The 22,518-nt window shown below is 42.0% G+C and overlaps 1 protein-coding gene across 1 annotated transcript in view; it reads right to left on the bottom strand.

Annotated features, from left to right (window-relative positions):
- Nucleotides 1-4,376: 4,376 nt before the first annotated feature.
- The window catches only part of CREB3L2 (cAMP responsive element binding protein 3 like 2), a 119,989-nt gene continuing 101,847 nt past the window's right edge, over nt 4,377-22,518 (bottom strand). Inside the window, exons 9-12 of the mRNA XM_060245689.1 lie at nt 16,130-16,229; nt 14,038-14,164; nt 11,516-11,738; nt 4,377-9,860 (exon numbers count right to left, since the gene is read on the bottom strand). Coding sequence (XP_060101672.1) covers nt 9,785-9,860; nt 11,516-11,738; nt 14,038-14,164; nt 16,130-16,229 — 526 coding nt within the window. The 3' untranslated portion in view covers nt 4,377-9,784. The remainder of the gene's footprint in view (nt 9,861-11,515; nt 11,739-14,037; nt 14,165-16,129; nt 16,230-22,518) is intronic.

Raw genomic sequence — 22,518 nt, 5'->3', positions numbered from 1 at the left:
TAATTACAAAGCCAACATTTTCTAGTGTTTTTTAAAAAATAAATAAATAAGTTTTAGCAATCTTTAAAGGGAATAGATACCACTGGGTCATCATTTTTCTAGCTCTGTCTTTTAATAGGCTTTAAAAAATAAATACCTTTACCTCTTAACTAGTATCATATCCCAAGTCACAGTTCTACAAAGTGACAAAACATTTTTTGTGGCCTACTTTCAATATAGAGCAAAATATTAACAGTGCATAGTTTGCTGTGTGTTGGATCCTAGTATGTAATATTGCATCATTTAATGTTGTGTTAATTTTAGACTTCTGGGTGGTTCAACAGTCCAAATTCTGTTTCACTGTTATTGAATGCTTTCATCTTGTTGATCGTACTGACTCACTCTGTGTAATCTCCCTTGCGTCCCAGTGAGAAAGGTGGACAGTAAATCAGTGAAATAAATAGAACATCTTTTCATTTTGTTTGGATGCTTCCTATCCTGTGAAACCTCTAAGACAGGGGTGTCAAATATGCAGTTTGGGTGCCAAATCAGGCCCCCAGAGGGTTCCTACCAGGCCCCCAAGCAACTGGTTGTCATCTGCTTCCCTCTCCCTATATCTTGCTTTCTTCTGAATAACAGCTCGCTTTTCAAGGCTTGCTCAATTGCACAGGAGTTACAGAGCAAAACCTCTATTTTCTCCATTGGCTGAGGCTCTTCCATTGGGGAGGAATAGCTTGCTTTGCCAGGCTCTCTCAATTGCACAGCACAGCTGCTGAGCCAAGCTTCTCTTCCTTCTATTGGCTGAGGCTCCTCACCCCCGCCCCACCCCCCAGTCCCCTGGGGAAGGAAGGAAAGAGCCAGAGCTTCCTTTGCCCAGTTCCCTGGATCCCATGGGAGAAATACAAAGAAAGCATCTTTAAGACCAATGAACGCTAACGTTTTAAGCATGTTTTAAGTTTTTTAAAAATATATTTGTCTGTGTTCTTTATAAAATTGATATCTCTGCTACCTAATCTTAAATAGGTACACACATGGCCTGACCCGACTTGGCTTGGCCCAACCCAACATGCCCGGCCCAACAAGGTCTCATTTATGTCAGATCCAGCCCTCATAGCAAATGAGTTTGACACCCCTGCTGTAAGAGAATCTTTTTCACAGCTGAGCAGTAAGGAAGCTTGTAATCAGAAAAATGAGTACTGCTCTGGCCACATTTATCTTTAATAAACTCAATTTCAGACCAATTTTTAGAATTTATTCTAATATTCAATCTTGTCCTTGAAGAGATTTTATTCTCTGATCTTTTTTTGCTAGAACAATGCGTTTAGATGTACATCAGTGAAGCCATTTCCTAACACCCAGTTCCAAAAAGGCCTCATTCACAAGTTTTGACCTGGCACATCTACCACGATTCATAGGAACCTGCCCCCATGTGGTGACACCTGGAACTGATGTCTAGTGAAAGACTGCCAACCCCAAAACAAGCCAGTCCTTGTGAAGGTTTGGCAGCACAAGGCACATCCATTATGGCACAGATAAGAATGGGGCTGATAAAGCCAGACACAAGCACTCTTGAAGATCTTACAGTGGTGAACAGGGAGCTGGATTCCTACTAATCATATCTCACTTCAAAATTCAGATCCTGGATTTTTTAAAAAAATTGTCCCTTGCAATAACTCTCTTAGCTTTAATGGGTTTAGCATGTCCTTTTTTTCAACACTTAATTTACTTGGAAACTTTACTACAACAAGATGAAATGATGGGCTCAGTTAGCCTTGACAGACTTGAGAAATGTATGGGAAATAGGCCTATGAACACCTACTAGCCACGGCAGCAAAAAGAGACCTCCACATGCAGCAAAACCTGGATTATCGCGGCCAGGCCTCCACCCCCAGCCCCCAAAAGGGCAGAAGGTTAATGGTCCCTTCAAGCCCTATTTGTGAGATTCCTAGTGGTGTCTTGCTTGTACGACTGGCATATGGAATTAAATGGGACTTGGTCTGACCCAGCAAGGCCTTACATAGCTTCATTACACATACCCCTCACAGTTTTATTTTACTATCTCATCCCACACAGTCTCTCTTGCTTACACTTACCTCACTCATTCTTATTCAACCACCCCATTATATACACTTCATATACAGAAAGACACTGGCCTCACTTACACAGTTTTGCCAATCTTCCCTCCTTCTCTCTCTCACACATACTTCTCGCTCATGCTGTTATTTAGATGCCCCATTCAATACACTCACACATCTGCTAAAGGCGAGCTTTGACTAGCTTATCCTTATTTAAACTACCTTCACAAACATCCTTGTTCTCTCACACTGAGCTGTGTATTATACATACGCTGTCACCCATACTGTACCTCTCACATTCAACCCCCCACCCTATCCCCCCTATAGTCCAAGAGATGTTGTCTTAAGTATAAAAGCTTCACCCGTTGACAGATACTGAATTGCTATTCAAGCAATCCTGGGTGGTTACTCTATATATTTACCCTACTACATAAAAAAAAAATCCAACCCTTTAGAATTAGATGTATATTTAAAAATTGAAGCTTAATCTGTTGTGAGGAATATATACTACTGGAGAACCAAAAGGTAGAAGCCCCATCTAGACGGTTCCAAATGAACCAAAGACACAGAACAAGCCCCAAAGTTGCTGTGCCCGAGTGCATTGGTTCTTAATCTTATCTGGGTCTTCTAGAATACACTTCTTTTGCAAATGATACCCCAGTGAACTGGCCTTGTGTGGAGAATGGAGCAAGGTAATTACCTCAGCTCAGACTGGCAGTTGCTTCTCAGAGGAAGTTTTCAGAGGAAGACCATCTGACACTTGACATAGACCCTCAGAGTCTTGGCACCCTCCAATTTTTGTACAGGCATGTTCCTAAATCATTTAGTTTTATGTTATGGGCCTTATTTCCATCTTAGTAAGTATGGCAAGGGAATAGTGAGCCCTCTTTTTGTGTTACCCTGCTATGAACAATAACTGCAGTCCTACCCAACAAGTCTGATGCAGTTGAAGCTGAACAAGTCTGGATCTGGCAGTGCCAAAATTTTTAAAACTACAATAAGTTAAGGTGCTACATTCAGTAAGGTATATTCCGATGGCTAGTTGTCGCTTTCAGGGTTCCTTATAAACTTGCAGAAAGGGGGTGGTTTTGCAAGCCCTGTGGAACTGGTTAAAGAATGAAGTGCATCATGGGAACTGTCATCACATTGAAAGATAGGTAGGATTGAAATATAATAAACATATCGAGATGGATGCATATTATGAGCACCCCATATACCCCCAACCCCTCCTCAAAAGCCATAACTTCCTTCAAGGATTTTGGTATAACCCCTTTAACCGTCAGTCCCAGCTGCTTCTAAGTTTAAGCACCTATAGCCACATTTGTTCACAGGCAACCCAATCTGCCCTTATCTTTTAGACAGCATTATCTCTAAGGAAACAGCATCTTTTTAGTTAAAAAGCTGTGACAGTGCTATATAAATAAGCACAAAGCAATTACCTTTGTAAGGCTGTGTGCAGTCATGGATCATAAACGGTTCTTAGCCTCTTAATTCCTACACACAGCATTTTGTGTGCTATAGACTGATGTTCTGAGCATGTGTAGGGCCTTCTACTAGTTAAGAATCCAAGACACAGCATATAGTTCATGTGGAATGCGTGCAGGCAAGAGACTCTCCATGCTTCATTCAACTGAGACTTTCAACTGACCTCAGTGGAATTGGCATGAACATGAGCACATTGCTCAAACAAGATCGGCATTGCCTGCTCTGATTAGCAGTGGCTCTCCTGTGGAAGTTTTCCCCATCACCTACAATCTGTTCCTTTCAACTGCAGATGCAGAGATTGAACCTGGGACCTTCTGCATGCAAAGCAGACGCGGGGTTTTCTCGGGGAGGGACGGTGGCTCAGTGGTAGAGCATCTGCTTGGGAAGCAGAAGGTCCCAGGTTCAATCCCCGGCATCTCCAAAAAAGGGTCCAGGCAAATAGGTGTGAAAAACCTCAGCTTGAGACCCTGGAGAGCCGCTGCCAGTCTGAGAAGACAAGACTGACTTTGATGGACCAAAGGTCTGATTCAGTATAAGGCAGCTTCATATGTTCATATGTTCTCCACTCAGCCCTGGCCCCCACCTCTGCTTAGCTACATGTCAGTGAGGCCCGGCCATCCTTTTAAAATTAATCCCAATTACTCCAGCCCATTGTATTCTACAATGCACAATGCAGCAACAGATATCAGTGCTTTTGACCTCTCTTTCAGTTTACAGCCAGGCCAGGTAATCAGCTGTCTATCTCCAATCAAAAAGTCAGGAACATGCTCTTGTTTAAACCAAGAAATGGTTGTCAAAAAGCAAAAGAATTTGTGCTAAACAGATGTCAAGACTCAGTAGCAGAATGACACAAGGTTTTTATTTATTTTTTTCTTTAGGAAAATATTTATTTGCAAGGAACAGATAAAGCATTACATACTTTATTCAGCTACATACAAAAAAAGCACTTAGTTTGCTATTTGGTTTTAGACTCGTCTGCTTAACAATATAAGAAAACAGGTTCTCTATACAAAAATCCCCCCCTCCCAGTGTACAGTGTGAACAAACAAGTGACGACAGACCTAGATGAGCAATGCATATAGAAAAATTACATATAAATTGTTTTTTAAAGGGTCACGTTTAACAAAAAGCTCAACCAACGCTGCAAAGGAAAGAACAAAGAGACTGAAGTCAAAAGGGATATTAGGAATTCCAGAGGTTTTTTTTTTCGTGTTTCTGCTTAGCTAGATAATAGCCATATTTCATGCAAGACAAATCCATTCAAATGGAAACCACAAAAACATATTGATGTATTTACACAGACGGAATAAATGAAATGTATGGATAGAAAGGTGCCAATTTAGATAGTCCTGGCATATCACTTCTGACTCCTGTACAATCCTTAGGACAGATGCAGTCCTACGCTCATAATTAAATATCCTGCAAGCTTTGGTCAGATTAAGTGCATGAAAATACAAGCCTTCGATTCAGAGGAAAGAGTTTAACCTAGCTGGACTACATATACCCTGTTGTTGGACCTCCAGAGGAACTGGTTGGCCACTGTGGGAGACAGTATTCTGGGCTAGATGGTCTGATCCAGCAGGGCTCTTATGTCCTTAACACGTGAAGTTATGAGCAAGGACTGAGCAGAGACTCAGGTCTCTGCTAACATCCCAATATGCAGTGAGACAGTGTGTTACGTTTCTCAGCTTGCAGTGTATGCATCAACAATGACAGAGAGGAACCAGGGTGTGAAAAGCAGCAGATCAGTGGAACTAGTAATTAAGAAGCAAAATTATAAAAGGGGGGGGGGGGGTTGCGAAAATTGTTAACATTGTAATCTCATTAGGAATCCCATTGTCATATTTTGTACAGCATGAACAATTATTAAGTTCTGCTGCACACTAGAAGTCACCAACCATTTGTTTGCTAAAATAAACTTCGCAAATCCCCATGAAATTGTGAATGATTTATCCACCGATCTGCTTCATGCATGCATATATATTGTTGAATATATCTGCATTTGACATATGGTTGCTAAATGTGTGAATTTAAGTCACCACTGATTTATGGTGACCCAGTAGAGTTTTCCAGGCAAGAAATGATCAGAGGAGGTTTGTCATTGCCTTCTTTCTGCATAGCAGCCCTCAATTTCCTAGATCAGGGGTGTCAAACATGCAGTTTGGGGGCCAAATCAGGCCTCTGGAGGGCTTCTATCAGGCCCCCGAGCAACTGGCTGTCATCTGCTTCCTTCTCCCTCTCTCTCTTGATACCTTCTGCATAACAGCTTGTTTTGCAAGGCTTGCTCAATTGCTCAGGAGCTATAGAGTAAAACCTCTATTTTCTCCATTGGCTGAGGCTCCCCTCCCCAGTCCCCTGGGGAAGGAAGGAAAGAGCCAGAGCTTCCTTTGTCCAGTTCTCTGGATCCTAAGGGAGAAATACAAAGAAAGCATCCTTAAGACCAACAAGTGCTAACGTCTTAAGCATGTTTTAAGTTTTTTAAAAAATATATTTGTGTTTGTCTGTGTTCTTTATAAAATTTATATTTCTCCTACTTAATCTTAAAGAGGTACACACATGGCCCGACCTGACATGGCTTGGCCCAATCCAACACGGCCCCTCAAGGTTTCATTTATGTCAGATCCGGCCCTCATAACAAATGAGTTTGACACCCCTGTTTTAGATGGTCTCCTATCAAGTACTAACCAGGGGCCACCCTGCCTAGCCTCCAAGATCTGATGAGATCGGGCTAGCCTAGGACATGAAACCAGGTGATACGATGGCTCACTTCAGAGAATTTTAGAAAGAAATGTCAAGATTTTCAAACATGCCAATGGAAAGAGGGCAAGGATTGGGCAACTGACTGCTGATGTCATCACCTCAATCACAAAAGGGCATTTAGAGAAGAGGGCTACCCTCTCAATGGGGAAAAAACCCCCACAAACACCTTGTCCTTTCTCTGAGCTGACAGCACCTCTCCTGAGACATCAGGACAGAAATCTGTCAAACATTCTGTCTCTCTCTTCCATATATTTTGGGGAGATAGAAAAGGAGTGCTAGATTTGGATCCGGAAGAATTGAGTTCAAATCTCAGCACAAATGGCTCCAATTGAAAATGACACAGCTCAGTTGTACTGCATACAGGTGGTCTCAGGTTTAACCTTTGACATCTGCAGTAAAAAGATCCTTCATAACAGCTGTTGGGGAAGATCCTTTTCTAACTGAGAGCCTGGAGAACCACATTAATAAGCCAATTATGTATTTTAAAAACACTCTACTTTCTTTTTAGTCACTAGAGTAGTGGCCTACTGTTTCACCTTCAAAAACATTTTTAAAAAGAAAGATGGCCAGTTTCCAATTAGCAATTTAAAGATGAGCTATTTTTGTCCTTGGCGGGGGGGGGGGGAACAGATGCTAAATATACAATGCTTTATGGTATGTCTCTTCTACAATGGACTTCTAGCATTAAAGAGCCCAAGTTCATCATGGAAATCCATGCTGTTGGGGCAATTATTGCTACTCATTTACTTGACTGACAGTCAAACTGTGCCCAGACAGTATCTGCTCCTTAAAATTGAAGGTTTAAATGCACACACACAAAGCCCACACACATTGAATTATTTCAAAAAGAGAAAAATTGGACATTTGCAATTTGACATGAAACCCAGCTTTATAATCAAGGATTGGATACCGTTTCTAAGTGCAGCTGATGGGAAAAAAGGGAACAAATCTTACAGCTTGGCTTAAAATTGAAACCACTGATTACATCAGAGGAAGTCTGGTTTAGAATCAGACATATTGAAATACATTAATTTATATGGTAACAAATAGCAAATGCAAGGGGGAGAAATAAGAGTGGAGCTATAGCATATATACAGCGAAAAACCAAAACAAAATAAAAACAAAGCCACCATATATATGTGCTAGGAACATAGATTCAGAACCATCACTGAACTCGTTGCTGATTTACATAGATACAGAATTTAAAATAATGCCATCTTCTTCAAAAGTCCACGCACAAACTGTTTCAAAAGTGTGATACAGACTTATAAAATCAGTGACAAGGACAATTTTTGAAACAGAGAGTCATTAAGAGGATGCATAACAGAAAGAATAAGACACCCCACTGCTTTTAAAAGTTTGACATTTGCATATATAACCATTTGGAATAATCTGGGGGGGGGGGGGGACACCGGAAAGCAACAGAACTTGTTTTGAAAGATCTAAGCAGACAGCTATAATTTTGTTAGAGGCGCCCAGGTGCTATATTATTTGTTGGGAGGAAAAAGTATGTGTTGTACTCTGAAGATATCCACATTAACAAATACCCACACAGGCAACTGTACCAACAGCCCCTCATTACCAGAGCTGGAGCAGATATTTACTGGATTTTCTGACCTCTCAAACTGGCTGCTGGTGTCCCAGGTGGAAGGTGTGATTCATACGAACGAACAATAGCTTGGAACTTGCCAAGCAGACAGGTATTTAAAGTCTTCCCTGTTTCACATGACATCACCTGCTTTCAGAACACACACAAAATCAGGAAGGGGGAAAGGCTCGAACAAGTGACAGTGTTGATGTTCCGCTTCATTCTAGGAACTCAGAAACAAGTTTGGAAGTTTCTCAAGAATTCACCAAGAGCATTTGGAAGATTTTGCAGCCTTGGCTCATCGATCCGGCTGCCAGATGAAACTGCGGGAAAACTAATAAATACTATTTACAACAGAGCAGAGGAGGGATGGTGGGGAAGTCAGAGCAAATGGATTTTCAAGATGTTTGGATTCAGGAGGATCCCCCCCCCTCCTGATTCTCATGCAGACCAAACAACAGATGGACTGAATTTTGCCTTTTCTGCCATGCAGAGTTATATCAGCAGTACCAGAGATGATTCTGTAGGGTCATACACAGAAAGGAAAAAATAAAAGGTAGGCCAGAGCCTTTAAGCCACTAAATATCTTCTTCTTTGTAGATTAACCAATGTTTATTGCACAGTACTTTTACAAATCATGGGAGACAGCAGATCTACCAGATTTCCTATAAATCCCAGCCTTTACTTTATTTAATACAGTCACAAGCTTCTAGTCCTTTGTGTATTGTGGAAGGGAGAGGAGTTATACATGTAGCATGGTTTTTAATTTTTAAAAAGGGGGGACAGCAGTGGCCAATGCTGAACAGAATCTCCATCTACACACCAGAATATTTCACCCAACTCATAGACAACTTGCAGAATTTACCTTCCATAGCTGCAGGATGTAGGAGCAGAGATGCAGAGTAATCTAGTCTCTTTAGCAAAGTACTCCGGTGTTAAAGGAGAAGTGAGGACAGCGCTACTGTGGGTCTATTTATAATCACATAAAGCTCAAATTCTATTAAAGGAAGCGTACAAAGACCCTTTCAAGACTGACCAGGGCTTCTGACAATTTGAACTCATTCCATTTTTCTACACCAGAAATAGCATAGAAGAGAGTCCACAATATCAGTTTTTCAGAGAAACATCACTCTGGGATGAAAAGTATTCTGATATAACTGAGTTTAAGTATTCTAAGATAACTGGGCTAGTGCTCCCATAATCTTACACTGGCAACCCACTGGAAATTTTGATCAACTGTTCCTTCTTACCCACCTTCACTGCTCTCTACAACCAGTCACATTCTTCTTCTAAAACCAACCATGCCTTTTCCAGTAGGCATATTTCTACTTTACCATGTGGAACAAAGTTTATAAACTAAGCTCCTTTTTCAGAGTAATATTACAGATGTTGGCCAACTTATGCTGTCCTTTCCCTATAAAAATGGATCATGAATTCACTCCTCACCCCAATAGCACAGAATGCATTTCAGCCAGAAAAGCCTCTATGAAACTCACTCTCTTTGTACATACTCTAAGGAAACTGAGATACATCATGTGCTTTTACAACATTGTGAGCATTGCTGGGGTATTCATTCAGCACCAAGATGAGAGGCTATGCTGGCTTCTCTAATACCCCTATCAGCAACATCTTCTTGGCCCCAGCTGCCTTTAGATGCTCCCTGCTGGGTGCAAGTCCACAAAGGCAAGCTAAAGAATGTGGCTTTGGACAGTAGCAATTGGAGAAGGGGGGAGAGAGAACAAGAACGGCAAAGCCAAGCCACTTCCTCTCCATTTGGTATGGAAGTCAGACAAATGTTTCCCCTCCTGCCTTGGATTTACTGACAGTGACAAGTTCCTCAGTCCTTTGGTTGGCAAGAAGAAGAAGAGACAAGAAAGATCCCGTATTCATGTCCTTTTTAAGATGTAGCATTAACTCTTCTGTCAATTTCAATGAACTTCAGTGTTTTGTTGGCATCCAGCTCTGAGCCGACTCTGCAAAAGGAGAAGTACAGTCAATCATTAGAGTTGGCCAGGAGTTGGAGTTGGGAGTAAGCAGTGAAGTGGCTAAGTTTGCAGATGACACTATATTGTTCAAGGTGGTGAGAACCACAGAGGATTGTGAGGCACTCCAAAGGGATCTGTCAAGGCTGGACAAGTGGGCATCAATGTGGCAAATGAGGTTCAGCGTGACCAAGTGCAAAATAATGCACATTGAGGCCAAAAATCCCAGCTACAAATACAAATTGATGGGCTGTAAACTGGTGGAAACTAAACAAGAGAGAGATCTTGGGGTCATGGTAGATAACTCACTGAAAATGTCGAGAAAGTGTGCAACTGCAATAAAAAAGGCCAACGCCATGAATTATTAGGAAGGGAATTGTTCTTTTACCATCTGTTGGAATTTACACAGTCCCATCCTACTTACATGCCACAATAGCAAAATCCTAGGCTTGTTACCTTTCAGCTGGGACTTTAGCAGGGATTGAACTTGGGCCCTCATATGTGCCAAGCTTTACCAATAAGCTATGGTCCCTCCAGAATAACATTTTTTAAAACTTCAGGTTTCTTCCCTAGGCAGTGGCTGGTGCACACCTGGGGGTCTGCAACAGTTCCTGGTAAGGAAGGCTTCCTTGCTAAGGGGTAGCCATATTAGTCCATCATAGCAAAATAAAAGTCCAGTGGCACCTTAAATTTATTTATGTTATGTATAGTCAGGACTTTTTTTGAGCAGGAACACACAGGAACGCAGTTCTGGCTGGCTTGGTGTCAGGGGGTGTAGTCTAATATGCAAATGAGTTTGTGCTGGGTTTTTCCTACAAAAAAAGCCCTATGTGAAGCAATGGTAACATCAGGGGGTGTGGTGTAATATGCAAATGAGTTCCTGCTGGACTTTTTCTACAAAAATGGCTCTGCATATAGTCCATCTTTCTCAACTCAGGGCAGATTACACAGAGTGAGTCAAAAAATTAACAAAATGGGACATTCCGTAACCAATGCATTAGGATTTTAGAAGTCTGGCATCACCGGAAAGAACTGAAGCACAGCATAACTATTCACACGACACATTCAGAAGTACAAAATTAGGATCCCACTTACAATAAGCCATACACAGCAGTATGGGCTGCAGTCTCAATTATTTATCCATGTAATTTGTGAACTATGTTGTACAGTGAACTATGTTGTACAGTGCAGTCCGCACTGCCTGCATAGAGAAGCCCTCTTGAATAGTCTAGTTTTGCATAGTTTGCTGAAAGCCAGGAGAGCCGGAGCTTTCCTGACCTCCACGGGCAGGCCTTAAAGACTATTAATTTCAATATGAGCTTTCGTGAGTCAGAGCCCAATCGTGAGTCAGAGCCCATTCCTTCAGACAGATATAGCAAAGGAAAATTTTCTTCCACAAAAGCTCATATTGAAATAAATGTTTAGTCTTTACTGGACCCCTGGACTTTTATTTTCCCAGCCGCTGGACATTAAATCAGCCCAATCCACTAGCCCCCAATTTTTGTGTTCTCATTCACTACAGCAGAGGGCTTATTAACAAAAGAGCAAAACAGTCTCCTCTCCCTTCTTCCCTGAAGCAAGACAACACATCTGGACTAGAAATTCACCTCTCATTTTTTTTCTCCTCCTCTTGGTTGTTTGCTCACCTGTGCTGCTTCAGTTCCACCAGCACTGACTTCTCGAGCCGGGTTTCGTTGGCTATTGTGATCTCTGTGATGTGGTCATGTTGTGCCCTGGAGATGGATTCGAAGGACACAGATGAGTGTTGGGAGGCATCCATGTGCTTGTCCCAGCTGCTGCTGTGATCTGAGAGATGCGGTTCCTCCAGTGGGTGAGGCCCCTCGTAAGTTAACAAGCTCCTCGACCGCACTAAACAAACAAATGGCAGGGAGGGGGGGTAGAAGAGATGAAAGTCAGAAGAAGAAGAAGACTGCAGATTAATACCATGCCCTTCTCTCTGAATCAGAGACTGAAAGCAGCTTACAATCTCCTATATCTTCTCCCCCCCCACCCACAACAGACACCCTGTGAGGTAGGTGGGGCTGAGAGAGCTCTCCCAGAAGCTGCCCTTTCAAGGACAACTCCTGCGATAGCTATGACTAACTCGAGGCCATTCCAGCAGGTGCAAGTGGAGGAGTGGGGAATCAAACCCGGTTCTCCCAGATAAGAGTCCGCATACTTAACCACTACACCAAACTGCCTCTCAAACAAGGCCAAATGAATGGATGTTGTGGTTGGTCACTATCAGCCTTTGATCATCAGCTTCAATGCAATAACACTGATGGGAAATATTAGTATTGTGGCACCAGGAATGCTTTTTTATGTATTACATGAGGTGGGAATGCCCTTTGGTATGTATTAGGGGTGTGCAAAAAAATTGGTATTTTTCGGGTCCTGGTGTATTAAAGAAGAAGATGATGAAGATATTGGATTTATATCCCGCCCTCCACTCCTAAGAGTCTCAGAGCGGCTCACAATCTCCTTTACCTTCCTCCCCCACAACAAACACCCTGTGAGGTGGGTGGGGCTGGAGAGGGCTCTCACAGCAGCTGCCCTTTCAAGGACAACCTCTGCCAGAGCTATGGCTGACCCAAGACCATGCCAGCAGGTGCAAGTGGAGGGGTGGGGAATCAAACCCGGTTCTCCCAGATAAGAGTCCAGACACTTAACCACTACACCAAACTGGCTCTCTGAATATTGGTATTCTGAACCCCCTGAATATTGGTATTCTCCAAAATTCCCAAATCCCAGCACTGACATTTTATTCAGATTTGGGATTTTTCAGAAATCCTGAATTTTTTCAGCTCCCTTATACCCTATAGAAATCATTATAGTCAATGGCCCCCATAAAATATAATGGGGAGTCAATTCAGGGTTATCTGGGGATCTATGGGTTGTTGTTTTTTTTAGGTAGAGGAACAAAATTTTCAGCATAGCTGCTGGTACTTCTACTCATAAAATTATCCATGTTTCAAAAAGATTAGACCAGGGGGTCAGATTCTATATGCCCCCAAAGAAGGTGCCCCCATTCTCCATTGGTTTTAATGGAATCAAAAAAGGCATTTAAAGGGAATGCTGTCCCTTTAAATGCCTTTTTCAAGCTGTGAGTTAACATGAGTGAATTCCAAAGGTGTTTAAAGAGCTGGCAATCCTTTTAAACACCTTCTTCAAGTCACAAGATCACCTGGAAAAGGTGCAATCCCTTTAAATGCCCTTTAACTTCAGCTATCCAGTGGTTCTGAAAAATCCCAAATTTTTTTGGACTATTTGGGACTCAGCTATTTTAGATAGCTGGAAAAAAATACTGAGATCTGTATCTGGCTGAAAGAATATTTCTTCAGCTCAGAGATACTTGCATGCACACCAGTAGTGTGTATATACTGGAGAATGGTGTCAAACATAAGTACCTATGCAACTAGTTTTGTAAAATCTCACATTCACCATAATTGATATTAAATTCTGTGGGTTATATTCTCAGGCAACATAAAAGATGAATGAGTAAATGAGCTGAAAGAACTATTCTGTGTGACAAGATTAATTGTTTATTTAAACACAGAACACTTTAAAGAACATGAATTTGGGGGAACTGGATGATTCAGAGAGTGGAAAATCATGATAAAAATAAGAACTGAAAATAAAGAGTTAATAGTTGGAGAATCTGTGAAAAGTAAACCGGTTTGCATCTAACCAGGAAGAAGATGGCATTTTTGGCCACCCCAAAAAGCCCTGCTGAGAATCATGTCACTTGCATATATGTGTGTAGTATGAGGAAGAGTAGGATGATAATTGAGTGAAAAAGCTGGCTGGAACCAGCCTACGATGCATATTGATTTTTAAAAATATGGCAGTGACAGAAGAGACTGAACTTAGATGCTTCTCTCTATGAAGGCCCATGCTCTGGTACAGCACTGCTGCTCTTCCCAGAGGTTCCCAAACTGGATTGCTTCAATTCTTAAAATCCCTTAACTTGCTCCCCCTCAGAGATCTTTTTATAAATGCTGCACCACTCATGTGGAAAGGCCACCGCACAACCAAGTTCTTTACCAGGGGAGCCACAACCAGGAAATCTTTAAGCTGGTTATTAAGGAGATCCAGACTCCAACCCTGCTGTTACCTTGCTTTCCTTTCAGGACTGGAAACTCCAGAACTGTAGAAGACCTTCACTTACCTATGGAGGCTGTATATGACTCTGGTGTGGAATGCTGAGTTGGCAGGACTGCCTTTGTGGTAGAGGAATTAGGCCCATAAGTCTGTGAGAAGCTGCCAAAAATAATTGCGAAGCATAATACTACCACCTGGAAGAAGACAAAGAAAAAGAGAGAGAAACACTCAATTCCTGACAAAATAAATAAAGTCACATTGTCTGAATATGAATACAGTCGAACTAATATCAAAACAACTTGAAAGCAAGAAAATAGCACATAGCTGGGAGGATTTTACTGTTCTTGAGTTGTATATTTGTCATTGGAGAGGAGGCTCATGACTAGAAAGGTAGACACAATAAAGATTCTGGTTAATATGGCACATCTCTATTAGGATGGCACCCTGAAAGCTTTGCAACTAGCCATTCAGCTCAGAAGAGGTACTTATTCGCAAGACAAGAAAAAGATAAGACATTTTTCTGAGTTAGACTGGGCTGTGATGTGCATTTCAATGCTCTTTTGTAACACAATGGCAAGCACTTCCTATGCTACTTCTGCCAGGGGGCTCCATGTGTTAAAAAAAAAAAGTAAGGTGGATTATGAGTTGGTTGGAAGAAAGGTAGGCATATAAAATATTTTAAGTTGACTGGACAAACTGGGAGGGGGAGAATAATGTTAGGTAAATAAAACAGCCATTTTAAGGCCACTTTCCACTACTGGATTAACACAGCAAGATGTTTTGGTTTTAACCTTTAAGGATCTTAACTGTCTGGGACAAGTGTACCTACAGGACCACCTCTTCCGGTATGTCCCCTGAAGAGCGTTACACTTGGAAGATCAAAACCTACTGGTGGTCCCTGGTCTGAAAGATATCAGGCTGTCCTCAACCAGAGCCAAAGTTTTTTTGGCCCTGGCTTCCGGCTGGTGGAACTCTCTACCCAGTGACATCCATGCCTTGTGGAACCTAACCAAGTTCCACAGGGTATGTAAGACAGAAATGTTCACCAGGCCTACAGCAACAGCCTTTTGCCATATCTGGCCTGTGACTTGCCTTACAGAGGGAGATGAAGAACGCTATGCCATCAATGACTTGCCCTACAGAGGGAGATGAAGAATGGTATGCCATAAATGATCTGGTATACATTATCTCATTGAGTTTATTGTATGTTTATTTCATGTTGCACAGCACCTTGAGCCCTTTGGGAGAGGGTAGTTTATAAATTTAATGACAACAACAATTATTATTGTTATTATTTTTAAAAACACAGATTTGTCTACCATATAGAGCCAATCCACATGCAAAACTTGGCTGGCTTGCATTTGAACAAGGAATCACCTGTTCAAATGCTTCCCAGCCAGTTAAAAAAAAATCTTGCCTAAAGAAAAGTTATTAAATTAGGAAGAAGGCTTTCATGGCTTGGGTTTTTTTTTCAATGCACAGGTTGCTTTTTACTAGTAGAATTTGTAGCTTGTTGCTATTGGTTCATAAAATGTATGAATTCTCTGAAGGAGAAATGTGTACAAGGAATATACAAAGAATATTTCAGGAATTCAAGGAGCTGTAAAAAGGGGAAAAAATGTTACCAAGATTGGCTCTATTCCAGTGCACTGGGAAATAAAAAACAGTCCAGTTTACCACAGAATGCAGGCACCCAGCTAAGGCATAGTCAGGCCCCCTGCCTTGAATGTATAAAGCTGCCTTATCTTGAGAGAGCCTATTAGTCCACCTATTTTAGTGTGGTCCTGTTCTGTCTGATGATGGCTCACCAAGGGCTTCTGCATGAGAAGAAGATGCTTGGGACCGGAACTAGGACTTCTGCATGCAAATCATGTTCCTATTGAGCCATGGTGCCTTCCTTCACCAGCAGCGGTGTCATTCACATGGAAACAAAGGCTGGCTCATACCATCATTCCAGCTGAACTCTATCCACATGCTCATCTCTCAGCATGCAGATGAATGACCACACCTGACCAGGAAAAAAACACCATATGAACCAGCAGAGCCAAGATATAATTTTTTTCATTGACTGCTGCTGTAACCTCTTCACACTGCCATGGCTTTAGTTATAGTGGAATGGTCAGGGGAAGCCTTGAGGAGAAAGCCACCAGTGGACTCACCATGAGACACGTTCCTGTTTGGGTACTCGCAGCTTTGCACGAGCGAGACACTTTGCCAGCCACCACAGCCTGGAGCCTCTGTAATTGCTGCAGGAGTGTTCTGAAAGGGAAAAGGAGCAGGCATCAGGGCACATCAAGATCTTTAGCTTTCTTTCATAGATCATTCCTATTGTCCATCCTTATTTTTTTTCTTAGGTAGGCTTGTAGGAAATATCAACATCCAAAAGGGTCAGTAAAGATTCTCTTACACCACTTATTCTAGAATACTGAGTGGAATGGAATTATTTTAGAGCAGGGATGGCCAATGGGTAGCTGTGGATGTGTCATCCATATCATACACATTTTCTCTTGTAAGAAAAATACAGTATGTCCAAGTTGCAAGGCATTCCATTTAATGGCACACCTCTCTTTTGGATCCAACTTCCAGGTAATGTGTAAGTGTATACAAGGGATCCCCAACTTGGTTCTCACCAAATATTTTTAGAAAGCAGGCAGGATCAGGTGGGGCCTTTGACCACTGGAGATCTGATTGGCTTGCATCTGATTGGATCTGATTGGAGCTGCCACTCCAAAACTAGGATTTTCCCTGTGTTACTGTGTGCGTATGCAAGTAAATGTTTTTAATAATATGTTTTTAAAGGCATTCTGCTAAACAGAACGCCTTCCTGAAATGTTGAAGAGTTACTATTAAGAATTATTCATTACCTCACCACCTGACATTTTGTGGTTGGTTCCACCTCCTCTGGCAGCCATTTTGTGGTTGCCTCATCCCACTACCCTGTGTCAGAATTCCAAAGGCACCCCACAGGCTTGAAAAGGTTGGGGACCCCTGGTGTACACATTTATACACAGTGTACTGCCCAAGCACAGGTGTTCCACAACAGTAGTGTCCTTATCACGCAGATATGAAAGTTCTAGACATTTCCAAACCACAGTAAAGACACCCTTCCATCTTCTGTAAAAAACAACTATCTGGGGAGGAAATATCAACATGCACAGTACACATACAGCTTTACTACTGTAATGCTGTGAACGCTACTGTATTAGTCTGAACCCCAAAAAGTGTACTGTTTAGTACATTTATCAAGTGGAAGAAAAGGAATGCCTTCATTTCACTAAAACAATTATAAATGTACTACTTGACATCCCAGAAGTGGAGCAATACTAGCCTGTATCAAGAAAAAAAATCACTTGTGGCATTTTGGAACCTGAGGATGTACTCGAACATCTAAAGAAATGCCATTTAAACAGAGATGTGCATAACTATGGCTTGTCACCATGCTCATGCCTCCTAAAAAGGTAAAGGTGGTCCCCCTGTGCAAGCACCAGTCATTTCCGACTCTGGGGTGACATTGCTTTCACAACGTTTTCACAGCAGACTTTTTACAGGATGATTTGCCATTGCCTTCCCCAGTCATCTACACTTTCCCCCCAGCAAGCTGGGTACTCATTTTACCAACCTGGGAAGGATGGAAGGCTGAGTCAACCTTGAGCCGGCCACCTGAACCCAACTTCCGCCGGGATCAAACTCAGGTCATGAGCAGACAGCTTGGACTGCAGTGCTGCAGCTTTACCACTCTGTGCCACAGGGCTCTTCTCTCGTGCCTCCTACCCACTTCTTAATCAACTAGGTTTTAATCCAATAGCACCTTAGAGACCAACAAGATTTTTTTTAAAGCTTTAAAGAGTCCAGGCTCCCTTCATCAGATATGTCTATCAAAACACAGCCAAGGGTCTGAAACTAATGCCAGTTCTCCATGACTATATTTGATGGTTCAGAACCTTGGTTGGGGAGGGGGGGGCTCTGATTCAGTTGGGTGATTGCAATCACGCATCACATGGCAAACTCTGTTGCATACCAGGGATCTTTCATTCTGCTCCTTGCAAGGAGGAGGAGGCAATCATGAGCCACATTCTTACACATCTTGTGTTAACTTGAGCTTCTTCCAACATCTGAGTGCAGCCTCACAGGATAGAAAGAGATGGACAGAAGGCAAATGGGAATCTAGTCTGCATGAATGCATGCATATGCTCAATCATAAGTGCACAGAGGAAGAAAATGGGGAACAATGGGCCAAAAAGGTAACCAGATTTTATTTATTTATTCAATTTCTAACCCTCCCTTCCTGCAAAGTGGGCTCAAGGCGGGTCACATCACCGAAGGTCTTAAACAGACTCATTTCAAAACCACAAATGCAAAATATATAGCCTGTGAAATTTCTATGGGAATCTCAAATGTATGCAAAATGGATATGGTCATTCAGAACAGCAATACCTGGAAATGCTTTAGTCATACACAAATGTAGTGTTGGAGACAAAGCTGCCAGTTGTTTTACTCTAAAGGCATCTAATTTTAGTTTTCCACAGTTGCAACAATATTTTTTGAAATGTTTTAAATAGAAACCATCAACACTGCAGTAAGCAAAAGAAAATTTTATTATCTTGGCTCAAAAATAGTCTGTGGCTCTTAGCCTTATCATGCAGAAAAGGAAGAAACTATTTTTATTTAAGAGAGACTGGGGAGGGGCAGAGCATCCCTCTAATGTAATTGAGGAGTAGTAATAAATTTGGATATTCAATTACATTTTAACATAACAATGAATTCATCAACTGAATATCAGAATCATACACATCTAGGACATAGTCCTAGACATTGCTTGGTGGGTCTCATGTCTGAATAAACATGCTGCAGCATTATGGTATTTCTAGACACAAATATCTATCCTGATCCCTCATTCATATCACTCTCCATCACAATCACAAAACATCTTTGAAAATGGCAGCCATTTTCAGGGTGACTGCTGTAGTCTGAAGCAGCGTCTGGAAGATCCATTCTGACTCTGAACTATAAGATTCATGGACTTCAGAAAAAGAAAGATTTGTATTGATTAATACATGCTTTTTGACTCAGACTGATTTTGCACTCAACTTGCACTGCTCTCACGTCCGTCTTCTCAGCACAGCCTCCTTCCGATTTCCCACAATCTGTCCCGGGGTTGCAGCAAGGATTGGTGTTTTCGCACAGCAATCAGAAACTGGTTTTTAGTGGTTTCTGTTTGCTGCATGAAAACACCGATCCTTAATGCAGCTGCGGGGCAGATAGTGGGAAATCGGAAGGAAGCCGTACTGAAAAGAAGAACACGAGAGCAGCGTAAGGTGAGTGTGAAATTGGTCTCAGTGAGTTTATTCTGTGATTGCATGTCTATACATGACCATTTCTAAACACATGTCATTGGTGGCAAGTTCTTGTCAGAGCTTTATGGAAAGCTTCCTGTTATTTTCCGTGATAGATGTTGATAGAATGTGTGGGGTCATGAAGACCACATCCTACAAAGTGGATGCTTGCCCATTCTGCCTATTAAGGAAGTGCCCTCTGGAAAAGGCTATTAATATGCCCTTCTTACAAGGGGTGTAAAACTTCTTAAGTATGCAAGCATCCATTTTACATGATTATTATGTGTGGTGTTTCAAAAAAGAAATCTTCCACCCCAACTTCACTCCAGCTAAGAGCCTATTGTCCCTGGGAATTTCTCCTTAGACCAGTACATCCTTTATTGCAAATAGCTCTTTATCATACACATACCCCCCTCAAAAGCATCCCTAAGAATTATAGTAAAGTGAATCTGTACTAAGAACATTAGAGAAGCCATGTTGGATCGGGTCACTGCCCCATCCAGTCCAACACTGTGTCACACGGTGACCACAAAAACCAGGTGCCATCAAGAGGTCCACTAGTGGGGCCAAGACACTAGAAGCCCTCCCACTGTGTCCCCCCCCCCACAAACACCAAGAATACAGAGCATCACTGCCCCAGACAGAGAGTTCCAACAATACACTGTGGCTAATAGCCACTGATGGAGCTCTGCTCCATATGCTTATCCAATCCCCTCTTGAAGCTTTCTATGCTTGTAGCTGCCACCACCTCCTATGGCAGTGAATTACATGTGTTAATCATCCTTTGGGTGAAGAAGTACTTCCTTTTATCAGTTCTAACCCAACTGCTCAGCAATTTCATTTCTAACTCCCTTTGCTGAACTACAATTTCCAAGGTTCCCTAGGGGAAGGTATGATGATGATGATGATGATGATGATTTAGATTAAACAGAGATTATTTAGCTAGTTTGTCTAGAACACAGCAGAATAATCCCTTGGATGAGGCAAGCATCCCAGGCCCCAAACTTCTGGGGATTCCCACCAAGAAGCAGCCAGGAGAAGACTGTTCCTCCAGCTGCTCATACAGGTTACTGAAAGTTGCATGAACTACAAGAGCTGTTCATGAGAGTGGGAGGTTACCAGGCACCTGAATGGCTACTTTGCCGAATGGCTACTTACTGGGTTTTTTTGGCGGGGGGGGGGGGGGAGGTACTGAAAGCAGAGGGCAACAAATGAACAATATATTCCAAGACCTGTATTTCCTTCACTTGTACAAGGAACAACTTTGACATACACTACATCTTCCTTTATGTCTGAAATACTTGGGACAATTTGGACTGCTCAGCATTCCTTAGGTCTCTCATTTAGCACTGAATTTTCAGTGTAGTCAAAAGTATGCCCAAAGTCCAAAAACCAACCGCTGTTCACTGAATGCCTTCTGGGCCTGAAAAGACAACTCTGCAACCCCTTCCCTGAGTTTCACTTTATCTTCAGAACGTCTTATAGGTTGCCTCCAATTTAAACAAGATGCCAGGAGCATAAGAAAATGTATCTGTGCAGTTGTCCATGGGTTCAGCTGTACGTGAAGGTAGGCTTTCTCCCACCATTTATTTATTTACTGGATTCATAGCTCACCTTTCTCACTGAGATGCAAAGCAGATTACACATTGTTAATCAGTAACAGACCATACCAAGTGATGTCTAATAAGGACAATGTAGCTCAATGCAATCAATATGAGGAGACATCAAATGAGCGGTGTGCTAGGAGACTACTGAAATCTGACGGAATGCAGCCTATTAGGCATGAGCATGAATATAATGAAGGAAAACAGAATTACTTCATTAGGAAACAATGAACCAACGACAGGGTAATACATGCTGCAAACTGGTAATACTTCATATACACAGTGATATAATCCACAGTTCCTTTTCCTTTATAAAGTGCCTTCCTCAAGTATTCTGTTATAGTACATCCCTCCCAAAGAATTCTGTTTTACTTATCTAAGGAAATAACAGGAGAATGGAAGCTCTCCTGATTTTCACAGGCAGGCCAATCCAAAAGTCTAAGGCCACAACAGAGAAAGCATGTGAACAGTTAGTTGTGGCTCTTACATGTGCATGTCTATGTTGTTCTGGCCTAGGCTATTAATCCCTGGCATTCTTATTGCACTTAAAGGCAAGGTAACCTTACCAGTGCATGGCTGTGTGGCTCTGGACACAAGATGCGGGACTCAAGGAATGCCACACACACAAGTAACTTTTCCCCCCTTTTATACACTAAATCTGGTCTCGTGCATACAACCCACCTTGCTTTCTTATGAAATATGAAAGGGAGTTGCTTACAACTTTTTCTTGTTAAAAGACAAAAAAAAATTATTAAAAGCTACTTAAAAATAGTTATAGGACATACATCCCCAGAGGTGCCTTTATAGCTGAATGTATATTTTGCCCATCTGTTTTTAAAATCAATCATCTCCCTAATTAGGATCTAAATGAATTCAAGGACTCAAGAAGTTCAGGCTTAAATTAGTATCTGCAGGGCTCCCAGCAGAGATTTATGTAGATCAACAGAGCCTTCTCTCAGATTTATTAAACGGCATATTCAGCGGGACTGGAGATAAAAGGAGGCAGGCAGAAGCAGAAGATTGAAAAATGTTGTTTGCCCATTCTCTTCTGTACTGGCAGAAGAGCAAGCCATCATCCCAGGAATACAAAGTTATTTCATAATCAGTGAGTAACTGTATTTTAGTGGGCAGACTCACAGAATAAAGCCCTGAAGGAAGGAAGGAAGGAAGGAAGGAAGGAAGGAAGGAAGGAAGGAAGGAAGGAAGGAAGGAAGGAAGGAAGGAAGGAAGGAAGGAAGGAAGGAAGGCCAGAGAGCAGGATTTTCAGCAGAGAAGTAGTGAGGGGGAATATGGTGCTTAACCCTTTCCCTAGCTGCTACATCTACTCTCCAAACAAACATGAGCACACAGCTTGTTTCCACCCATGTTCATCCATTATTTGAATCCTCTATGCCATGGGAAAAACCCCTTTGGACCACAAGAAAAACCAATAAAGCAGGGATGTCAAATGTCTGGACCACAGGCCAAAACCGGCCTGCCCAGAGCTTTAATGAGGCCCACATGGCTCTTTTCTCCCCCACCCTCCTGTCCTCACACTTTGACCCTCCTGTCCTCACCCTTTGACACTCCAAGGCTGCCAAAGTTCCCTGCTCTTTCTCTGCCTTGATTAGC

This window comes from Heteronotia binoei, chromosome 8 (assembly GCF_032191835.1).
Source record: "Heteronotia binoei isolate CCM8104 ecotype False Entrance Well chromosome 8, APGP_CSIRO_Hbin_v1, whole genome shotgun sequence".
Lineage (NCBI taxonomy): Eukaryota > Metazoa > Chordata > Lepidosauria > Squamata > Gekkonidae > Heteronotia > Heteronotia binoei.
This window is presented reverse-complemented; position numbering and strand designations above follow the sequence as displayed.